The 22206-nt window shown below is 40.2% G+C and overlaps 1 protein-coding gene across 8 annotated transcripts in view; it reads left to right on the top strand.

The window, feature by feature from the left end:
• CACNB2 (calcium voltage-gated channel auxiliary subunit beta 2) overlaps positions 1-22206 on the top strand; it is a 382570-nt gene that overhangs the window by 252670 nt on the left and 107694 nt on the right. For 7 of the 8 annotated variants that reach the window (XM_041767556.1, XM_041767558.1, XM_041767555.1 and 4 more), the window contains one exon: positions 7639-7758. In XM_041767556.1, the coding sequence (XP_041623490.1) occupies positions 7639-7758 (120 nt within the window). Of the gene's footprint in view, positions 1-6228; positions 6796-7638; positions 7759-22206 lie in introns of those variants that run through there. The other variant, XM_041767559.1, reaches the window with a different exon arrangement.

Genomic DNA, 22206 nt, shown 5'->3' with positions numbered 1-22206 from the left:
ATACTTTTTAATAACTTCAGCTTCAGTGCTCAACACTAGCAACTGTTCCTATCAAACACACACTCAGAAGATGCTTGAATTCCAGCCAGCTTCAGGCAAGATTAGCTGCCAAAATGGCTACTGAAGGCCAGCTTGCCAAAGTTATGTTCATTTTCAGGGAAAAGAGAGAAATTTAAATAGCCGGTTTCTTGACTCCCATTGTTTTCCTCTCCTACTTATCTACTTTCAATTGTAGATAAGTAATGAAAAGAAGGCTTTACGATTTTGCAATACTCTGAAGGAAGGAAATTTTCAGGGTAGCAGCTAACTCTGAATCCTTCTTTGCACAAAACAGCATTACGCTAATGAATGAGAAATTAGCTATTTCATTGGACTTTCATTGTGTCTTTTGGGAAGATAAAATTTGAGGTTCTGTAAAGGGTGTGTGTGTGTGTGTGTGTGTGTGTGAGAGAGAGAGAGAGAGATAATGTGTGCACACATGGTTAGGTTTTGCAAAGACAGCAAAGAGACTGGAAGTCATCTTGGCATTTTATAACCATCAGAAATAGCTATAGGTGTGCCTGGCAGGCAGAAAAAGAGATGTTTTCAGTCAATAGAGACATTAGTTGCAGGTAGGGGTTTGTTCTGGCTTTTATTTTCATGAACTGATGCATGCCTAGAACTTGAATTCAGATTTGAATTCAATTCAAAAGCCGCCTCCCACCTCTGTTGATTATTAGCTTGGTCACCTCCATGCTGTCACTGAACTTCTCTGTCCCTCAGTTATTTCATCAATGACAATGGAGGTAAAGATTAAATATTACGTTATGTAGCATTGGTGAATCTGCCCAGTGCCTAGCACAGTGTTAGAGCATTCATGAAAAATTAGCAATTATTATTATCATCAATCATATACATAGCCTGATCTTAATAAATTGATTGCTCTATTAATGTAATATACCACAATCTCAAAAACAGACTACCTTTAGCTTTTATGAGATAGTGCTGGATTTAGAAGGAAGAAAATCCGAGAACTCTGTTTAAATCTCAGAAGACATGATTTCCCCCATAATGCAGAATTTACTGACAACTTAAATGCCACTTCTACTTAAGAAACTCAAACTGAGATAAGGAGTTTTTCCTGTGAGGTGATGCCACAAAAATGAGAAGGATTCACAAAATCCTGTATTGCAGGTTTGCTTGAGTGTGTATCTACCCACAGGGCGAGAAAGAGGAGAGAATAAAGAAGGAGAGGCTGAAATAAATACTCTGGAAAAAAAGGAGCATGTTAGCTACACTAATCTTTTTCACTTCCTCAAACTGTTGAGTATTCCTTGTCCTCAGGCCGTAGCAGATGCTATTCCCTCTTCTTTAACATTTTTCTCAACACATCCCAAAGCTAACTTGTTTTTTCTTTCTCTTGTGGGGGATATTTTAGCTTAAATAGTGTCTCAGAGTGTTGTCTCATCACCCTAACTAAAATAGCTTCTGCTCACCATTATTTTATTTCTCAGCGTGTTTTGTGTTTTCTCATTGTGATTATTTTTCTGATTATTTTTTTAAAAACTGGTCTCCTTTTCAACTAGATTATCAGGTTCCATGATGGTGATTTAGCTTTCATCTTTATCACTATCCTATTTCCCAGCATTTAACTTACAGTCAGAGCACATACTCTTTTGCAAAGTCGTTAATTAAGTACTCAGTAAATGCATGTGGTTGGGTTTTTGTTTTGCTTTTGGTGACATTTAGTCTTTTCCTCAGTACATAGGGTAGTTAACAAAGTTTCTAAATTTCCCTGTGCTCTTGAGAAAATTGAAGCTAATATTTTAGCTTTTACATAATCATCAGAGTTACCACACAGAGATGAATTTGCATGGATTTATTACCATCACCTTGGTTAACATTTTCACATTAAGCCAAATGGCAGGCCAATCACATTTGAGAATTTCATTAACTGAATGGGTATGAATGATAATTGCATGACATTTGCAAACTACAGTATACAGTATTCATGTAAATGTGCTTCATCTCAATAGTCTCTCATTTTTTAAAATTTTTTGAGTCAGGGATTGTCATTGTTAGTAAACAGTGTATGGTTTTGTTGTAACCTCAACAATGTAGGGGTTAGTAATTCATTTTCTTAGAGATTCAGACCTCTTCACATTATTATTATTATTTTTTTAAGATTTTATTTATTTATGAGAGACATACAGAGAGAGAGAGGCAGAGACACAGGCAGAGGGAGAAGCAGGCTCCATGCAGGGAGCCCGATGTGGGACTCGATCCCAGGTCTCCAGGATCAGGCCTTGGGCTGAAGGTGGCGCTAAACCTCTGAGCCACCTAAGGCTGCCCAGACCTCTTCACCTTAAAAAAAAAAAAAAAAAAAAAAATCATGTTTCTGAACTGTGAAAAAAGGTGACAATATGAGAAATGAAAGAATTATCTCTACCCACTAATGCAAGCAGACAGTACAAGGTAAAACTCTTTTCCATTGGTCCTTGGCCTCAGAAGTCTGGACCATTTTGTTTTTTTCTAAAAGTGCAGGCCTGGGGAGTATGGCAGCGGGATGTCTGTCTATCCCATGGCAGGTCAGGAGGAAACCACTGAAATCAAACTTGCCATTGGCTTAGCATACATGAGGAGGGTCATTTGAAGTCTTGAGGGTTTTAGATGGAACATAGATTTATCTAGAAACAGGGTAGCCTTGGGATACTATGAGAAACTGATTTTGCCCAAGAGTATTGGGGTAGTCTTCATATGAAGATTTCCTACAGAAATAGATGACCACTTTGGGATCTAAGATGCCACTCCTGAATAAGCTTATGACTCTTGCCCTTTTGGCTTTAAAAGAGAAAATACAAGAACAAGAACACTCAAGAAAAATGATGCTGGAAATATATATGATTGAAATGGTAGAGTACAGTATCAAAAAAGCAAACTTTATAAATATAAACAAATGTGTTCTAGAAAAAGGGTGAAATTTTTATGCAAATATTTGGCATAAATTGGAAAAAGACAAAAACTGAAGAGTAGATAAAGAGCATGAGTTAGGGCGGCTGGGTGGCTCAGTCCAATTCTTGATTTTATTTTATTTTATTTTTAGGATTTTATTTATTCATGAGAGACACATAGAGAGAGAGGCAGAGACACAGGCAGAAGGAGAAGCAGGCTCCCTGCAAGGAGCCCAATGCAGGACTTGATCCCGGATCCCGGGATCATGCCCTGAGCCAAAGGTAGACACAAAACGGTTGAGCCACCCAGGCATCCCTGGATTCTTGATTTTAGCTCAGATCATGATCTCATGGTTTTGAGATCGAGCCCTGCATTGTGCTCCATGCTGGGCATTGAGTCTGATCAAGATTTTCTCTCTCTTGGGAGACCGGGTTGCTCAGTGGTTGAGCATCTGCCTTCAGTTTAGGGTATGATCCCAGGGTCCTGGGATCGAGTTCCGCTTTGGGCTCCCTGCAGGGAGCCTGCTTCTCCCTCTGCCTGTGTCTCTGCCTCTCTGTGTGTGTCTCTCAAGAATAGATGAATAAAATCTTTAAAAAAAAAAAAAAAAAGATTATTTGCCCCTTCCCACCATCCTCTCTTGCTCCCTGTCCGTCTCTTAAAAAAATAATAATAAAAATTTTTTAAAAGCACGAGTTAATCCAATTGACTTATTTTCCTATAAGCAAAGCACAGATGTTTGGAATAAGAGTTCTGAGTAAAAAAAGTGAATGATCCTGGATGAGTTTTGGTAAACATCAGATTGCAAGTTACATTGTGGAACTGTACAATGAGGAATGAGATATATTATGATGCAGAAAAGGAAATATTTGTAGCTGAACCTGTGAAGTACCCACAAGGACAAAACTACAAAAGACTAGCTAATCACATGGTAGCAACCCAAGAGATCAAGGGTACATCTTGTAATGAACCTATTCTGGAGTTATGGATCTGACTGCCAGCTGTTCCTGAGTGAAGGCTACTTGAGGCAGAATGACCCAGAAAGTCCATATGGTACCAAAGGCAAAGGCTTAATTAGATACATTACTTCTAACTGCATAAATCCACACACTCCCAGAAGGAAGCAGATTAATTGTAATGCACATGTTGGGAGGGTGACTTTCAAAAATGCAGGAATTATGGAGGTCGAAACATGCTGCTTTTTAATAGTGGTTATCTTTCGGGTGGGAAAATTTAAAGTGATGGTTAGTTATTTGTATGTCTCTGTGCAATGGGTTCATGTAAGTTCCCTAAGGAAAATATTTTGCCATTTTACTATTATTAATACAGATACAAAGAATGTTGAAAGTAAGTGGCGCCTACTATAAGCAACATTTAACCTCAGTTGGGAGTCATATCTCATATTGTAAAAAAAAAGCCAGAAATTAATATGTTGTTGCAAATATTAAGAGGATCTTTGCCAAAAGTCACTGTAGAGTTTGGGTTTTTTTTTTTTAATGCTTTATTATTTAAACCTAGAAAGATGTCTCAACACGACTGTGCAATTAAAAGCTACATCTGATTATTAACAAAGGGTTTTTTATGGTTTTTTTTTTTAAGGATTTTATTTATTTATTCATGAGAGGCACAGGCAGAGGGAGAAGCAGGCTCCCTATGGGGAGCCTGATGTGGGACTCTATCCCAGGACCCCGGGATCACCAAGATGCTCAACCACTGAGCCACCCAGGTGCCCCAGCAAAGGACTTTTTAAATCTTATTTTGTTCAAAAACAAAAGGGGATAGCGCACAATTATGTGTATGTTAGGCTCTTCTCCTTATGGGAGGGAGGGGTTCTTAAAGGATATATATATTTTTTTAAGATTTTATTTATTTATTTATGAGAGAGAGAGGCAGAGGGAGAAGCAGGCTCCATGCAGGGACTCGATCCCAGGTTTCCAGGATCACATCCTGGGCCAAAGGCAGGCACTAAACCACTGAGCAACCCAGGGATTCCCAGGGGCAGAGGGGTTCTTAACTGAAATGTGAACTGAACCTTTTGCCAGATGATTGGGTTTAAAATGCCTACACTTGTGACACTAGGGCCTGAGGCCCTTTGTGGAATAAAGTTGTTCTTCCGGGTAATTCTCTACTGTGCTACTCTCGCTATGAGAAACCCCACTGGGAAGAAATTAGGAATCCCCTAGCATGTGTGTTGATGGAGAAGAATGCCAGTGTCCCTTGTGAATTTTATTGGAATAAAAAATTGCAATGCACTTTCTATCTCCCATGCATTATACATTCACGTCCTAAGAATATAACTTGTTTATTGATTTATGATACCACAATTAAGGTGCATTCAATCAGTAACTGTTATTCTAAAGCCCCTATTCTACTGTATTTTCTAACATTTACATAATGAAGATTGGTCTTAGTCCCCAGATGAAAGGAATTGGGGGAGGAAGGAGGAATGAAGGGAGAAGTAATTACAAAGATTTTCTTAAAAACCTCTTTCGTTTGCATGAGACTTGACAAAATAACCCCCCGCCCCACCACGCAAACAAAGCTGTAGTTAGGAATGCGGTGATGGAATTTCATGTTTACTGTAAGAAATCTAGGAGTGTGCATTTCTTCAGAAAACTTTAAAAACGTAAGCCCATTAGTAGCAAAAATGAATAAGTATCATCCCAAGTTTCAGTCACTTTATTTACTTGTACTAAATTATTCTGTAAACTCTTAACTCGAGCTAATAATAAATCAACCAAGCTTTGCAATCTCTTCATAATTGTGGTCCTGACCATTCACACTGTTATTTATTCTAAGGACTTTCTTTCAAACGGTGGTTTCTCAGTTGGAGAAGCAGTTCAAAGTCATTTTGAGCTCGGTTAAACTCGTGGCTTAGAGCTGTGATTACTTTCGTGTCCTAATTAAATGGGCAGCTCTGTCTCCTGCATCTTGTTAAGGGAAGTCACAAGCAGTCAAGAGCAGGTTGATGCTACGACTGATGAGCATCACTCACTCATGGATTCCTACCGTCCAATGCTGTGTGCATAATATTGCTTATCTTTGAATTGCCTCCTGGCATAGGATACGCTCCCTGCAGCAGGACTAATGGAAAGGGATCATTAAATGAAAAGACTTCATGCTTTGTCTTTGAGAGACTGTTTCGACCGAAACCGAAACATGACAAACCTACCATGCGCCTGTTACTATATAACCGAAAAGCCCTTTCCAGCTGTTTACACTTCGGATGCAAAATGGCAATTTGACATAGATTAACAGTGTGATGTAGGCATCTGCGTAAAAAGGCTACAGAGGGAGCATGCCCAGTGCAGTGAGTGCGTCCTCCGCCCTCCCCCTCCAGATCTCCGAAGATAAGGCTTGAACTTTGCACTTGCAAATGTCACTGCATACGTTTTGCACTAGGTTTTTTTTAAAAACAGGGTCTCTTACAACTAATTTCCTGTCACAATCCAAGCGCAGAGAGGAGACTCTTCGGAGTAATAAGATGCATCAAGTTTAGAACGACTTGCTGCCTGTCTTTGGATGCACTTGAAGTGTTCCTTATTTTTAAAGCAATATAGAAGGCATCCGAGTGTCTGTTTTCCACTCCCCCCTCCCTGGGATGGGAAACTAAGAACCTCCGTGGATTGGAAGTCCTCCGGGGTAGGGAGTGAAAGCCCCGGAGGCAGGAAGGGACCGAGACGAGGGGCTTGCCCGGAGCATGGATAGGAAAGGAGCCGGGGCGCTCCAGGGCTCAGCGCGCACTGAGGATCTGTGCCCGGGGCTGCAGCTGCGGATGAGAAAGGCGCGGTCTGGCTAATGAAGGCCACCTGGATCCGGCTTCTGAAAAGAGCCAAGGGAGGAAGGCTGAAGAATTCGGATATCTGTGTAAGCTCAGGGGCTTTGGTCCAGGGGAGACTCTGTACTGCCGTTGCTCCTGCTCCTCGTTGCAGTGAGTGCTGCCAAGGGGCTCCTGTGATTTAGTAATAGGATCCTGATTGCGAGAGAGGGGGAGCTGGGGAGAGTCCTAGGATTTTCCGAGCTCCTTTTCCTATGTTGTGATTTATCGCCAGACACGCTATCCTGGGCAGGTGTTTTCTTGAGACAGCTCTGATGAAACGGCTGCCGAAAGCCATTGACAAAAATGTGTGGCTTAAGGATGGAGGGACGCTGGCTGCTGTTCCCTTCCAGTCTTGTCGGTGAAGGAAGCAGGTGAATGGCAAGGTACCGAAGGATGCTGAGGGTTAAAACGGGAGTCGTGGTGGAGGATTCAAGTTGAGAACTCGTTAGATGTTCTTTTCTGGGTTTAATTAATTAATTAATTGATTTTTTTTTTATTAGACGTATCTTCTCTGCAGTTGTAAATACGGGCCATGGCAGGTAGTCTGTTCTTGAAGTCATCCTTGAAACCCCCCTGTGCCCTTCAAGCCGGGCACTGCACCACCGAGCTGCTCTAATGCCAGGGGAACTTGTTCTGGCTTCCAGAAAGGATGGTAATCCGAACCTAAGACTGAGGAAGGAATGGTAACTCGGTAGGCACCACTATGCTAGGGAAGGGTCTGCAAACGAAAGCAGGGTTTTTCTAGATGGCCTGCCACAAAATAGATTATTTTCTCCTCTTTTCAGGAATTTATAGCATAATCCAGGAAGCTAACTGCGGTGTCAATGAGACTTTTCCAAGGCAAACCTCATAGATGGAATCTGTTTTAAAATGCAAATTTTTCTCTCCAGGGTTCGGCAGACTCCTACACCAGCCGTCCATCCGATTCAGATGTTTCTTTGGAGGAAGATCGGGAGGCAGTGCGCAGAGAAGCAGAGCGACAGGCCCAGGCCCAGTTGGAAAAGGCAAAGGTAAAACCATTTCTCCCCTGCCAAGCTCTTTCATTGCCAATTCTGCTGGGTCTGTGATGGGCCACCTGTGGAAGTTTCTTTTAAAGCCTATGTTTGGTCTCTTACAGTATTTCATTGTCTGATTTTTAAAGAACTACAAGAAATGGAGTGCATTTGATTTCCTTGATAGAAAAAGGAAGTGTGATATATTAGAGTGGTCTTGGCTCTTAGGTTGTTTTATAATCCAACCAGCTCGTTTCTGTGGGTGGACAGTGTAGACACCCAAAAAAGGATCCCCAAATATACAAAGAGGAAGAACCTGCTTCCAGTAAACCATTTCTCTGTTTAGAAAAACAACTTTCTTCAAGGTAATGTGTGTTTTCTTAGGCTTGAGCAATCATTCCCCCAAATTTTACTCCATAGGTGTTGTGTAGTAGTATTTTCTTCTGTTAAAAAAAAAAAAAAAAAGGATTGCGTTATGCTCTTCAAAAATTAAGCAGTAAAGGATTTTATTAGTTAAAAATGTTCCTCCCCGGGGATCCCTGGGTGGCTCAGCGGTTTGGCATCTGCCTTTGGCCCAGGGCATGATCCCGGAGACCGGGGATCAAATCCCACATTGGACTCCCTGCATAAAGCCTGCTTCTCCCTCTGCCTGTGTCTCTGCCCCTGCCCCCGCCCCCCATGTCTATCATGAATAGATAAATAAAATCTTAAAAAAGGTTTCTTCCCTTGGAACATGTTCTTTTCCATCCTATAATAAAGTGTGTATATATGGAAAGGGGACTGGAAATCAGATATAAAATCTCTAAGTACAATATTTAGCCAAGAGGGTGGTTCATTTCACTGATTGTGAAGGTTCAAATTCTTTTTCCCATGCAGCCATTCAGATGGCAGCTATTTCTAAAAGCATAGATTGTTGGTCAGGGTTACAGTACCTTGGTTTGTGTGATACTGGGTAACTTTGAAATGAACATTTCACACCGTCGTTGGTTTTCTTTTGAACAAATTATTGCTTTGGAAAAAGAATAAGTACTGTGTTGATCTTGCTAAAAAAAAAAATCGGGTGGCATTAGGCACTTTTGCTGGCTGCTTCATCTCTGAGATGAGTAAAATCTCTGTGTGTTGCTATGGGAATTGTGGCTTGGAGATTCTGGCTTGAATGCATGGACAGCCCTTATGTAATATTCATGGCCTCTAGCACAGCTGCCATAGTAGTTTACAGAGGAACTGCCAGGAGGCCTTGACTTTTAAAAAGCAGTCTTTCCATACATCAAAACAGTGTTCTCACCTCAGCTGGCAGGGAAATCATTTCCAGATCTGACACAGTCTTGACTGCAAGACAAGTCATAAACAGCGGGAACAGGGTGCTGATAAAGCAAGGTGTGGCCTGATTGCCATCAACTAATCTGCTTTACCAGCTTCGCCATTTAAAACATTATGATGAGACACTATGGAGGAAGCTGGAGGACATTGTGCTAAGTGAAATAAGCCAACCAGAGAGGGATGAATCCCGTGTGATTCCACTTATATGAGGCATCGGAAGCAGTCAAACTCCTAGAAGCAGAGAGGATGGTGGTTGCCAGGGGCTGGGAGGAGGAGGAAATGGGGAGTTGCTAATCAACAGATATAAAGTTGCAGTTATGCAAGATGAATACATTCTAGAAATCTGTCCTGTGACATCGTGGCCTAGAGTTAATAGTACTGTACTTTGGACTTAATATGTTAAAAGGGTAGATCTCTTGGTAAATGTTCTTACACAATAAAATATATATATATATAAAATTAAGTAATGGAGGAGATTGAACAAAGGATGTATGACTAGTAGAGTTCATTGCCACGAGTTTGCAGCGTAGCTAATATATGTTGAGATCGAGAATCTGAATTCTTCTATATTTTGCACTGGGGTGCAAAGAAGAGTCTGGAAAAAAAGAAATAACAGTCTGTGTTCCAGAAATAAGAGTGTTTTATTTGCACTCATTTATTCATGTGATTTTTTTCACATGCCAAAATTAACCAGTTTCTCAGATTCATATCACATCGTCATACAAACCCACTGCCTTATAGGTTTGGTTTTCAGAATCTTTAGTTATCCAACGGGAGGATTTTGTCCATAACTCAGTGTTGTAAGTCCTCAGAAGTGACATAGCTGAATAGAAATTTTGAATATCTTTTAACCAGCATGGACCAAAATGTTGATCCCAAATCAAGCCAGGTTCATGTTCCTTTCACACAGACTGAAAAGTTTATCATTACAAATAACCTAGAAGAGAAGAGAAAAATGAAGAGAATTTAAAACAGTCAAAGAACTGTTTCCTCTGTTTAATGAAAATGTTTTTTATATCCATTTTTCCCCTTAAAATTAGGTTGATATCTTTTTTTTGTTTTAAAGATTTATTTATTTATATGAGAAACAGAGCACAAGCAGGAGAGGTGGAGGGTGAGGGAGAGAGAGAATCTCAAGCCGACTCCACGCTCAGAGAGGAGCCCGACATAGGGTTCCATCTCATGACCCTGAGATCACAACCTAGGCTGAAACCAGGAGTCAGATGCTTAACCAACTACACCACCCAGGTGCCCATTAGGTCCGTATCTTAAACCCTGGATGTATTCAAATGAGTTACACTAGGATAAGTGAGAATTTGAATATATTCTGAAAGACCATGGAAGGACTAGGATTTAAGTGTACTTTATGTGAAAATCATGGCTTGGTAGGTCTGGTTTATTAATTCCAGGACTCCCGGAGAAGGAATGCAAAAGGAGATTTAGAGATGTCTTATTTTTTTAAAAAGATTTTATTCTTGAATAAACCCCAGCTTGGGGCTTGAACTCATGACCCTAAGATCAAGAGTCAGTGTGCTCTTCCAACTGAGCCAGCCAGGTGCCCCTCATTAGCTTATTTTATCTCTTCCCCATCCACCATGGCTTTATGTCAGTATGACTTTGTCAGCCCTATTTTAAAATGAAGCTTTTAAAGTTTAAAAATATACGAATTCATCGTTTAATTTTAGATAGTTTAAAACATTTAGCACGTCCATTTTGGAAGAATCAAAAGTTTTCCACATTTCTGTTGTAACCATCATAGATAGCATCCCTCCAACAGGAAGGCTTTCTCAGTGGGTGCTGTATCTCACTGCCCCCACAGATCACATGCAGTAAAATCACTGTGCGAATGCCTGGAATAAACCTCAGCAGTACTTTCAGATCCTGGCCCTCTTTACATATGAACTACATTACCCATTAATTGTCCTTAAGAACAGGTCCGTGAAATAAAGTGATTGGCAAGTAGTGAAACTAGAGACGCTGCCTTTTTAAATTAAGTGACCTACAAAAGGTTCTATATCCAGGCACTCTGTGCTTCTAGTAAAAGCCAGTACTTTTCATTTGCACTTTGTTATGGTTTTTCTTAAACTAGTAAACTCTGCAGTGAGCAAATTATGTATTAATTTTCAGGCAAAGAAAAATCCGCTGACATGACCCCCCTTTTTTTTTCCTTTTGACTTGGTGTTTTCATCCTAAATGCATGTTTTGTTCCTTTTCAGTTTAGCCATGCTTTGCAAATCTTGCCTTACTTAAGGCAATGCTCTTTGAATTTATTTATTTTTTTTGCCTTCAAGATAAGTAATACATGGATTTAATTTTTTCCCATATTGATCTTTTTTAAAAGACAGCTTTATTGAGGTATAATTCACTCATTGAAAGTATATTATGTGGTGGTGTTGGGCATATTCACAAAGGTGCGCAACCGTCGTTACTATCGATTTTAGAATATTTTCATTGCCCCTTAAAGAAATCCCATGTTCCAAGTTAGCACTCACTCCTCTTTCTTCCCAAACTCCCTCAGTCCTAGGCAACCACTCTCCAACCTTCTGTCTGTAGATCTATCTGCTCCTGGTATTGCATATAAATGGAATCATGCAGGAGGTGGTCTGTTGCAACTGGCTACCTTCACTCAGTGATGAGTGTTCATCTCGTCGTGCTGCAGCATATGCCAGTATCGTTTTTATTGCCCAATAATATTCCATTGTATGTATATATCGCATTTTATTTATCCATTATCATTCGGTGGACATCTGGGTGGTTTCCACTTTTAGCACTGTGAATAATGCTGTTAGGAACATTCGAGTACAAGTTTTTGCATGAACATATGTTTTCATTTCTCGTACGTATATATCTAGGAGTGAAATTGCTGGGTCATCTGACCATTCTTTTTTTAATTGAAAGAATAACTTTTTTCCTCTTTGCTCTTCTTCTCCAGAACTGATCCCTTCTGCTCAGTATGCAGAGAGACTGAGTTAGAAAGTCCGGATGAGGAAGGGATTTGGAACAGACATGAAGTAGGCTCAATGCAGTATTCTTAGTAGAATGGATTGATGTGAAATTTTAAATTGACTGTTCTCTCCTCAGTGAATGTCTGCTTATTAAAGAAAATGTATCAGGCACAGTTGGTGAGTACATGGGCTATAAGACCAGAGCCATAAAGAAGAAATAGGCAGCCTGCAGAAAGCGTCTATTGTTAGTTTTGGGAAAAAAGTCTTGGCCTTAAATCATGATGATAGGTAGAGTAGAAGTACCATATGGGACTCAGGAGCATCAGGGTGGGAAGACTGCACCCTGCTGGTAGGAACAGAAAGTCCTTACAGAATGGAGGTGGAGTTTAGCCTATAAATGGAAAGTGGCAAGAGGCCTAATAAGTAATGTAAGCTAATGCCAACATAAGGAAATGCTTGGCAGTAAGAAAACATGGAACCTTCCGAGGAAGTTACTTTTATGAGATCTTACCAACTTGAAAATATCTTTATTCTAGCTTCACATTTAATTAATAGTTTGGCTAGGTATAATATTCAGGTATGATGAAGATTCTTCTTTGAAATTTTAAAGATATTATTTTGTTGTTTTTGCAATCCAGCACTGTTGATATGCTCACCAGTGTCATTTGGGTTTTGTTTTTTTTAATTTTCTGCAATATATCAAGGACTGCTCTGCATTTGGTATTTGGAAATTTTGCCTTGGCGAGGCTCTCATTTATTGTGCCCAGCTTCTCATATGAACATTATTATGAAGGGCCAGTCATTTCTGTTCTAGAAAATGACTGATTTTTATTTTGATAATTTTCCCCACTGTGTATTCCTCTTTCTGGGACTCTAGTTTGTCAGATATTTGATTAGAGCTTCCGATTTCTTTCTGAGAAGAAAGAAATCTTTCTTTGTTTAACTGAGTCTTTTCCACTTCCGTCCAAACTCTTCTATTGAAATTTTTATATTTGAAAATCTCTGCCTCCCAAGAGCTTTCTTTTCATCTCTACTTTTATAGTTTCCTGTTATTCCATGGCTGTAATATTTTCACTTACATCTAAGCCATGAGCTATTCATTTTAATTTGTCCGTACTGTCACTCTTGAAACTTCTAAAATTTGGAATTATTTTTGCATCCTGGAGACTTTCTTCAAAGATGTGCTTTTTGACTGTCTGTATATAATTAAGAGCAAGACATTGCAAAGCCCACTGGAAGCTCTAAGTGCAATGGCAAAGCTTCTTGGCCTCTGGTCTTTTATAGATGGACGGCAGGGGTACAAAGCATGTCTTTCCTTTTGTTTGGTCTGTGTACCCAGACAGGAATCTCCAGACTCTTGGTACTTTATATTCTCACTTTCTACTCTGTTAAGTGCCACTGTCATCTTCTATCATCTACATTTTTGTCAACTCTCCTCTCATTTCCTGTTCTTTTTATCTGTGGGTTTATACTTTCTCAAAAAAAATGTATTTTTAGGAAGAAGCATATGTTCAGTTGACCATGTTTTATTCCCCCATATTCATCAGTAAACATATTGTATAAAAGAAAAAAAATGTTCTCCTATTGTCTTAGCCATGAAAGCTGTAGACTTTGGAAGAATCTGACCAAATTAGAGATATTCCCTGAACCAGCCTTTTCAGAAGAAAGAAGAAACAGGAGGATGTGTATTCACCTTCAATCTGAAGATGACCTTTTAATTCCAAAAATGTTAAACATGTTTTTAAAAATGTGTCTGATTGAGTAAATTCTGTGGGAGATAGGAGTGAAGTATATGTATATGCCTATATTGCATACTTTCTTAAACCTACAAGATAGATTATTGGAGAGAATCCAGAAAACATGCGACAGGTATTAAACTAGAAAGCTATTCATAGGAAAAAACTGTGTTTTATCGGTGAAAATCCAGCAAGAGAGCTCATCATAGAAAACACAAATATGGTAGACATTCTTAGGACAATATTTCAGGATAAAATTAATTTCCCATCATTGATCTCAAGGCTGTCTTTTAATTTTTTGCATTGAAAAATTGTCAACTCTCCTTTGCTTATAGCAATTACCTTCCAAATAGAGCTAGAAAACTGGCTAAGTATGTCTAATCTCCGGCAGCCTGGGTTAATTTAAATACACATTAGCTTCGATTGCCTTTTTTCCTACCTGTAAGAAATGAAAAAGTGTGTGCAAGCCCCCTGAAACTGTTAGGCTTCCATGTTAACTCGTGGGTGTGACTGGGTACGTAGGTACAGCCGTGTATATTTGTGCTGTAATCCTGCTCATCTCAAGGGGTAAGTGACAATAATAACAATAATGACAACATTTATTGCGGGATCATAGCTCATGATAGGCACTTGGAAAGGTAGAAAAGGAAAATGCAAAGCTAGATGTCTTCAGAGCCTTCTGAAATACTTTTGGGCATTTATGACTCTGAAGTACCCACAGCATTGGATTGGTTCCTGGACTGCCTTTAATGTCAGAACAATCTTCCTTTGTTCTCAGTTAGCTTTTGCCATGGAACAAACTGCTCTCGTCAGCCTAAAGTCCCCACCATTTTCCTGTAGGTCCCAAATCTCTTCTGTGCATCACTGGCCAGTTGGCAAGTTGCCTAGTGACCAGGTGATCTAGGATAGCCACCTGCAGGTGTGCGGGTTAGCAGCTGTCAGCTTGGGGGGGGGCTCCCTCTCCTCTTCTAGGTGGTCTTTCATCCCTCAGCAGGCTGGTTGGCTCATTGTCATGCTGGTCTCAGGACTACAAGCCCACTGGGAGAGAATGAGCCTCAGTGGAGGATCTCTTTGTGTCATGTTTGCCGAGACCCCCTTGGTGACAGCAGGCCATGTGGCTAAGCCTGGAGTCAGTCTGTGTGAGAGGGGACTACCCAGGACCTGGACTCACCTGGAGAATGGCTGCAGCCTTTTTCTGCGGAGTCGACCATCTTTTTTCTCCCTTCCCTTTTTGGAAAAAGAAATGCCTCCTTGCCTTTTAAAACAAACACCTGTCTGCCCTCCTATCCCATCTTTCTCTTCCTGTAAATCCCAACCTGGATCACACCAGGTTTCATGCCCCTGCTTCCATTTCTTCCCTACCTCTCTGAAACTCCTGTCTCTGTCTCTACTGATCGTTATGGAAACTCAATCCCAGGGCCCCAGGATCACGCCCTGAGCCAAAGGCAGATGGTCAACCACTAAGCTATCCAGGTGCCCTATTTTTATTTTTTAAGATTTCTTTATTTATTTTAAAGAGAGAGTGTGTACGTGGGGGAAGGGAGAGAATCCTGAAGCAGACTCCCTGCTGACCACAGAGCCCCACTCAGGGCTCGATCCCAGGACCCCGAGATCACAACCTGAGACGAATTCAAGAGTCAGCTGCTTTACCCCCTGACCCCCCAGGTGCCCCTCCACGACAATTTTTAAACCACAGCTATCTTGCCCCTCTCTGTCTTTCATTCACCAGGACTTCCACTTTCCATCTGCGGCTCTGCCCTAGCCTCGTTCCCTAGTGTCCAGAATGTCACGTCTCCTCTTTGTCATCCCCAGTGAGTAGTGCCTACCCCCCCCACCCCCATTTAAAATTGAACTCCCCATTTTTTCTTTCAAATCCTCTCTCTTCTGCATTTTCCAACTTCTGCCAATGTTGACTTCATCCTCCTGAGTTTGAGCCTTAGTCCAAGGGTTGAAAAGTTTTTTGTTTTTTTTTTGGGGGGGGGTCAAGGGTCAGATAGGGATATATTTTAGGTGCTGTGGGTCTTTGTGGTCTCTGTCACAGCCTCCCAGCTCAGGGAAACCTGGACTGGGAGCCTGGCCCTGCCGTGGGCTGGCTGCCTGACCTTTTGGTAAGTTATGTGCGAAGCTTAAGTGGAGTTCCAGGGCTAATTGCATGGACCGTACATGTCCGGCCCAGGGTTCCCAGTTGGGACTGGGATGGGCACAGGTAACTGGACACCTGGCTCCTGCCATCAAGCTCAGTGGCCAGTGGGGAGTCTGTATTAGAAGTTATAAAACCGTTCTTTGCATCTCTCTTTAGTTGTGCATGGTGACTGTCATGTTCAAGTTACTCGGTTACTCATTTCTAACTGGGTGGTGAGTGCTGTGTGGCCGATCTGCAGGCCCAGCGGCTACGGGAGCCCTGAATGGGGAGTGATGGGCATTTCCTCCATCACTTGATCTTTACAGCAGCTCACTGCATCAGGCCACATGGTGTCCCATCCATCCCCATGACTGACACCCACATCCTATCTCCTGAACTAGACTTTGAGCCCCTTGAGACTGAAGGTGTTGTTTGTGGGTCATCTCACTGGTACAGATCCCTGCCTTCATTATCAAGAGCGGGTTAACATGCCTTCTTGTTCTTTTCATGTCTTCTCTTCTGAGTGACACCTGTTTGAGGAATAAAATTACATATTGGTCTGTATTTCTTTATGGTTATATTTATCTTGGCGATCTACCTATGGGTATGGGTAAGAGTTACACGTTTTAAAGAGAGCCTGAGGGCAGCCCGGGTGGCTCAGCAGTTTAGCGCCGCCTTCAGCCCAGGGCCTGATCCTGGAAACCCCGGATCAAGTCCCACATCCGGCCCCCTGCACGGAGCCTGCTTCTCCCTCTGCCTGTGTCTCTGCCTCTCTCTCTCTCTCCTTCTCTATCTGTGTCTCTCATGAGTGGATAAATAAAATCTTAAAAAAAAAAAAAATCCAGAGAGCCTGATACTCTAATTCAGCACTCTCACAGTGGATTTATGGGTTTTTTTCATGGAAGTTCTAGAGGGCTGAAGTTTGCCCACGTTTAAAATTGCACTCTTGTGCAAGAACCCTTATAAGGACTGTGAACATAATACAGACTTCTGGCTATTTCAAAGCCATAAATGGATTGGGAAGGATTATTATAAACTTTGCAGCTCAAGCTTTTTTTTTTTTTTTCTTAAAGAGCTGTAATTAAAAAAAAACCCCCCCCCCAAAAAAAAAAAAAAAAAAAAAGAGCTGTAACTGAACATCTTTGTTGTATCATTATAAACACAGCTATAAATACATGATTCTTCTCCTTTTTCTTTATCCGATTTGAATGCAGAACAATGCAAAGACCTTTATGCACTGCTTAAAGTTGTCCTCTCTTTCTCGAGTTTTGCTCCAACAGCAAAATGAAAGATGATAGAAACTGTGAAACAATGTTTTCAGTTAGTGAACATTTGATAAGTGATTATGCTATTGAGTTAGGAGCTAGAAGGGAAATCAGAGATGTGTTAGATATGGTTTTTCCCCTCAAGAAACCCATGGTCTGGGGCACCTTGTTTGCTCAGTGGTTGAGCATCTGCCTTGGCTCAGGTCATGATCCTGGGATCGAGTCCCTATAGGGAGCCTACGTCTCCCTCTGCCTGTGTCTCTGCCTCTCTCTTTCTCTCATGAATAAATAAATAAATAAATAAAAGCTTAAATAAACCCATGGTCTAATGATGATACCAGACATGTGTCACTGCCTGCCCTGTGTTATATGGTTATATGTTAAACTAACAGCAGTGTGAGTCAGGTGCTGTGAGGGTGATGAGCAGGTGAATTTTAGTGGTGGAAGACCCAGAGGAGGGCATTTGGGATGATAGATACTCCATTATGTGGATGTGTCTTTGGGGACAGAGCCTTGGTTAACCTGCAGCATGCATTTCTAAGGTTAGCAAGATTGATTGCTAATGGAGGAATCTAACAAAAGCTGTTATTTTGGTTTAATTTTGTTTACATCCTACTTAATTCCAATTTACCTTGAACTAACCACACTAAAGTATCTTTTTTAAACTTCTTAACCATTTTGAAGTGTTCAGTAGAGTTAGCTATGTTCACATTGTTGCATAACAGATCTCTAGAACTTTTTCATTTTGCAAAACACTTCTGTACCTCGCGGACAACAGTTCCTTATTCTCCCTCCCCCCAGCCCTTGACAACCACCATTTTACTCTGTTTCCATGACTTGGACTACTCTAGGTACCTCATATAAATGGAATCCTACAATAGTTGTCCTTTTTGTGACTGGCTTATTTTGAGGATTCAGCATGATGTCCTCAAGGTTCATCCATGTGGTAGCATATGAGAGAATTTCCTTTTTTTTTTTTAAGACTGGATGGCATCCCATTGTATAGATATGCCATATTTTCTTTATCCATTCATCTGTCAATAGACATTTGGGCTGCTTCTGTCTCTTGGCTATTGTGAATAGTGCTGTGTGTTTGTTTGTTTGTTTGTTTGTTTTTTAATCTTGTTAAGCTATTCTATCAGCAAGTAGTAATTAAAGCTCATTGTAAACTGTCTCGGTGTGGAGCTTTCCAGTATATTTTACTTTGCTTGGTCCTTTGCCACTACTGAGTGTGGAAGCGAAGGCAGATAGAGTTACCCATTTTATGAATGAGGAAATCGATGTGGATATAGAAAGCTCTTGCCCAAGGTCATTGAACTCTTAAGTGGCAGAATGAGGACAAGGACCTAGGCTTTTGGTAGGATTCTCTTACTTTCTTTCACCTAATCAGTGAGAAAGATGTAAACCTGAGAGTGCACTAATGTTGCCTCTTTGTTTGATGTTCTGGAGGGATTAAAGGATTAACACATTTTTTTCTTTAATAATAGAACCCCCACCAAAAAAAAACTATTACAACAACTATGACAACAATTTTAAAAGTAAAAACACCACCTCTGCTTTTTTTTTTTTTTTTTTTGCTGTTGAGTTAGCATAATTGGAGTTCACAAAGAAAATACTCATCTTCATTCCCACCTTTTAAGTTTTTGCTTATGGTCCTTATGTCACTGATTTGGAATGAGTACAATTTTACATTTGAACATCATGTAAACAAAAATCTTGAGTTAAAATTTCTCAAATCTACTCAGTTGAGAAGGGAGGAGCTCTCGGGATGTATGCTTGTACTCTATTCTTCGATGGAATATGCTTGAAAATATTTAAATAGGATCTTCCTATAGAGAAACAGAAAAATAATCAAATATCTAGGAAATATGTTGTAAAGAGAATGTTGAGGAAACAGTTTAAATAGGCTAGGGGAGAAAAGACTGGACTTACAATGAAACTATTTGAAAAAAGATTTTGAAAGTGTCGTCTATCCCTACCAAGAAAAAGAAAAAGAAAGAAAGAAAGAAAGAAAGAAAGAAAGAAAGAAAGAAAGAAGAAAGAAAGAACAGTCTAAAAATCATAGCAGCCAAAAATGTAAAGTTAAATGTTATAATTGCCTAGAGAGAGTTGAGAATATGTTGTCAATAAAGACTAGGAAACTGCCTTAGTGATGGTCTAAAAGAAATTTTTGTGACTTAAAAGAGTTGTCTTTCTAAAAACTCAGTTTTCTAAAACTCGGTCTTTCTAAAAACTTGGTAGAGCATCCAACTCTTGATCTCAAGGTCCTGAGTTTGAGTCCCTTGTTGAATGGAGAGATAACTTTAAAAAAGTAATAAGAAGGAAATAAGATAAAAAAAATAAACTCTGTCTTTAGGAAGGGAGATGAAGGGTGCAATTAGCTGTCAATTATTTATGTACTAGTGATTCCCTGCTAATAGTTCTTTGTACTGACACTTGCAAAAATACCCATTGCTTTAAAAAAAAAAAGTGTCAGTTCTTGAAGATTTGAGGCTAACACCATGCTTCCCTAGTCTCTCAAGACTGGGCCAGGAAGAGAATTTGGCAGGAACTGGGCAAAAATGTAGGCAGTCAAGTCTTCCGGACTTTTATGCTTTCTGGTTCCATTCCCTGGATCTTAAACAAGTTAACTCTCCCTTTTGTCTTCTTAAAGGAACGTTAGTCATCCTTGAATGAATTCGTTATTGGACCAATTTTAATCTTACATTGGAGTCAGCCTACATTCCTTATGGATGAAAGTCATATATTATAAGTTTGTTTACAAGGCAACACAGTGTCACACATTTGGCCAGAACTAAAGCCGATCTTTGGCATGTGCCACTTGCTGAATTTTGCCAGTTGAAGTAGTTTGAAGTGCGTAGTAGGCCCTATAATGTTTGCACACGGTGAGTATAGAAATTGTTTGCATAGGTGATAATGTTCACATGTTGCATTACTACATTATTCATATAAAACTCACATGTTTGATCACCTCCCTCATGGTGAGTATGATGCCAAAAGATAGGAAATGAGTGAACTCAGTCTAAGGAGACGTTCAAATTATAACTATATGGTAATGTACCATATCACCTCATTCATCTCCTCGCTTTGAAATGAGAGAGGGAAATTGAGCAGACTGAGGGTCAGGTTTCACGGCTACCATGTACACTAAGGTTTATGAACTGCTATATATTTCGTGCCCATTTGACCATATGCCTCAGAGATGGCATTTCACAGGTGGCAAGGTGTCAGCATCCTTTTATCCAAGCAATCAGAAGTCTGCTAAAGGGAAATAGCCCAACCTTAAATATTTCATTTAAGCCAAACATATTAATAAATGTATACTCTGGCACTCATCTTTTGCTACAAAGCCAAGGTGTGTTCTTCGAATATGAGTCTGATGGATGTTTCACCTGTACCCATACAACCATCTCCAGTATAGTACACTTTGACATTCAAGTTTGACCCTATCCAGAGGAGTTTGGGTTCAGAAAATACAAGAAGAAATGAAAAAGGGTTACTTTAAAAACTTACTTCTACCTGAAGATGATACTCAAAATTTCTCCTAAATATCTTAGTTCTATAAAACATGAACCATTTTTTAAAGATTTTATTTATTTATTCATGAGAGACACAGAGAGAGAGAGAGAAGCAGAGACACAGGCAGAGGGAGAAGCAGGCTCCATGCAGCGAGCCTGATGTGGGACTTGATCCCAGGACTCCAGGATCACGCCCTGGGCCGAAGGCAGGTGCTTAACCACTGAGCCACCCAGGGATACCCAGCATGAACCATTTGTATAAGGCTAGAGTCTTACACTTTTGCTAAATGTCTTGCTAAAATAAAAAGGCAAGATTTTGGTAAAATGTAGCATCTTTATAATGAAAGAGAGGAGTTTGAATGATCTTTCTCTTTTCCTAAAAGTGTGTGTGTGTGTGTGTGTGTGTGTATGTGTGTGTGTAAAATGTTTTGATCTTCGTAAGGGTCAGTCAACTATTGTTAAACTCCAGCCCAAGAAAATCTGAATTCAAGTTAAAAAATTAAGAACAACAAGGAACCTTATAATATTGACACTTGAAATAATTTTTTATACTTCCCTGAAATATGTATGCTGTTTCTTCGGCTGAAAAAATGTTCATCATAACATCACCAATATGGAACCCTTTTTTAAAAGATTGTGGGGTTTGTTTTTTGTTTTTGTTTTTGTTTTTGTTTTTAAAAAAACAGCATTTCTTCACCTTTTCTGGATCACAAATGCCTTTCAATATATGATAAAGTCTGTGAGTCTTCTTCAGAGAAGTAGTTTCCACCATACAGCCCAGCTTATAATTTGCAGGTCTTCATGGACCCCTGAAATAAATGCATATATCCTAAAGGTTTACAAAATATAAGAACCTTTGTTGAAAACCCAGTGTTCCTCCGATTGGAATGGTGGATGCCTCCCAAACCATGGGATATTGCCCTAAGGATGTGGCATGTTTTCCTCTGCTCTAGATCCTTGAGATTTCCACATACGTTCGTCTTGGAATTCTCTTAGCTATAGTGTTTAGTCTAGTGGGGAAGCAGAGGTTGGGCAAATATACAATACTCTAAATACTTTCATGTGCTATATAGCTGTTAAGGGTGTCCTAGTTTAAACAATTGTCAGTGGCTAGCCATTTCAGGGGTTTGGTTTGTTTTCAGCCTTTTTTTTTTTTTTCAATGACCTGTATGAAAATGAACAAAACTGAAAGATGTTTTCAAGTTGAGCAGATAGTGAGGAGCTAATTTTTCTGTGGTTGGTCCTGGCCACGTGCCTGTGTTGGCTTACTGGTCTGTGAGCTTCTGAGCTGCTTTATCTTGTGATAACTCCCATAAAATACAATCTGCATATTTGCCCTGTTTATTCTTGCCTGGAGGATCTGTTTGATTTGGACACTGACGAGCTGTTGGGAGGGGAGCCTGCCTGCAGGTTACAGAACAGTAAAGCTAAATGCAGCCTAATTGTCTTTTGCCCCCAGATGAGACAGATGCCAAGATGCCATCCTTCTGGCCTCTTGGAATAATAATTGAAATATTAAATGTTCCCAGGAGCAGGACTTTCTCATGCCCAGAGGTTTAG

This window comes from Vulpes lagopus, chromosome 8, assembly GCF_018345385.1.
Source record: "Vulpes lagopus strain Blue_001 chromosome 8, ASM1834538v1, whole genome shotgun sequence".
In the NCBI taxonomy this organism is placed as follows: domain Eukaryota; kingdom Metazoa; phylum Chordata; class Mammalia; order Carnivora; family Canidae; genus Vulpes; species Vulpes lagopus.
The sequence above is the reverse complement of the archived record's forward strand: the minus strand, read 5'-3'. Positions and strand labels throughout refer to the sequence as shown.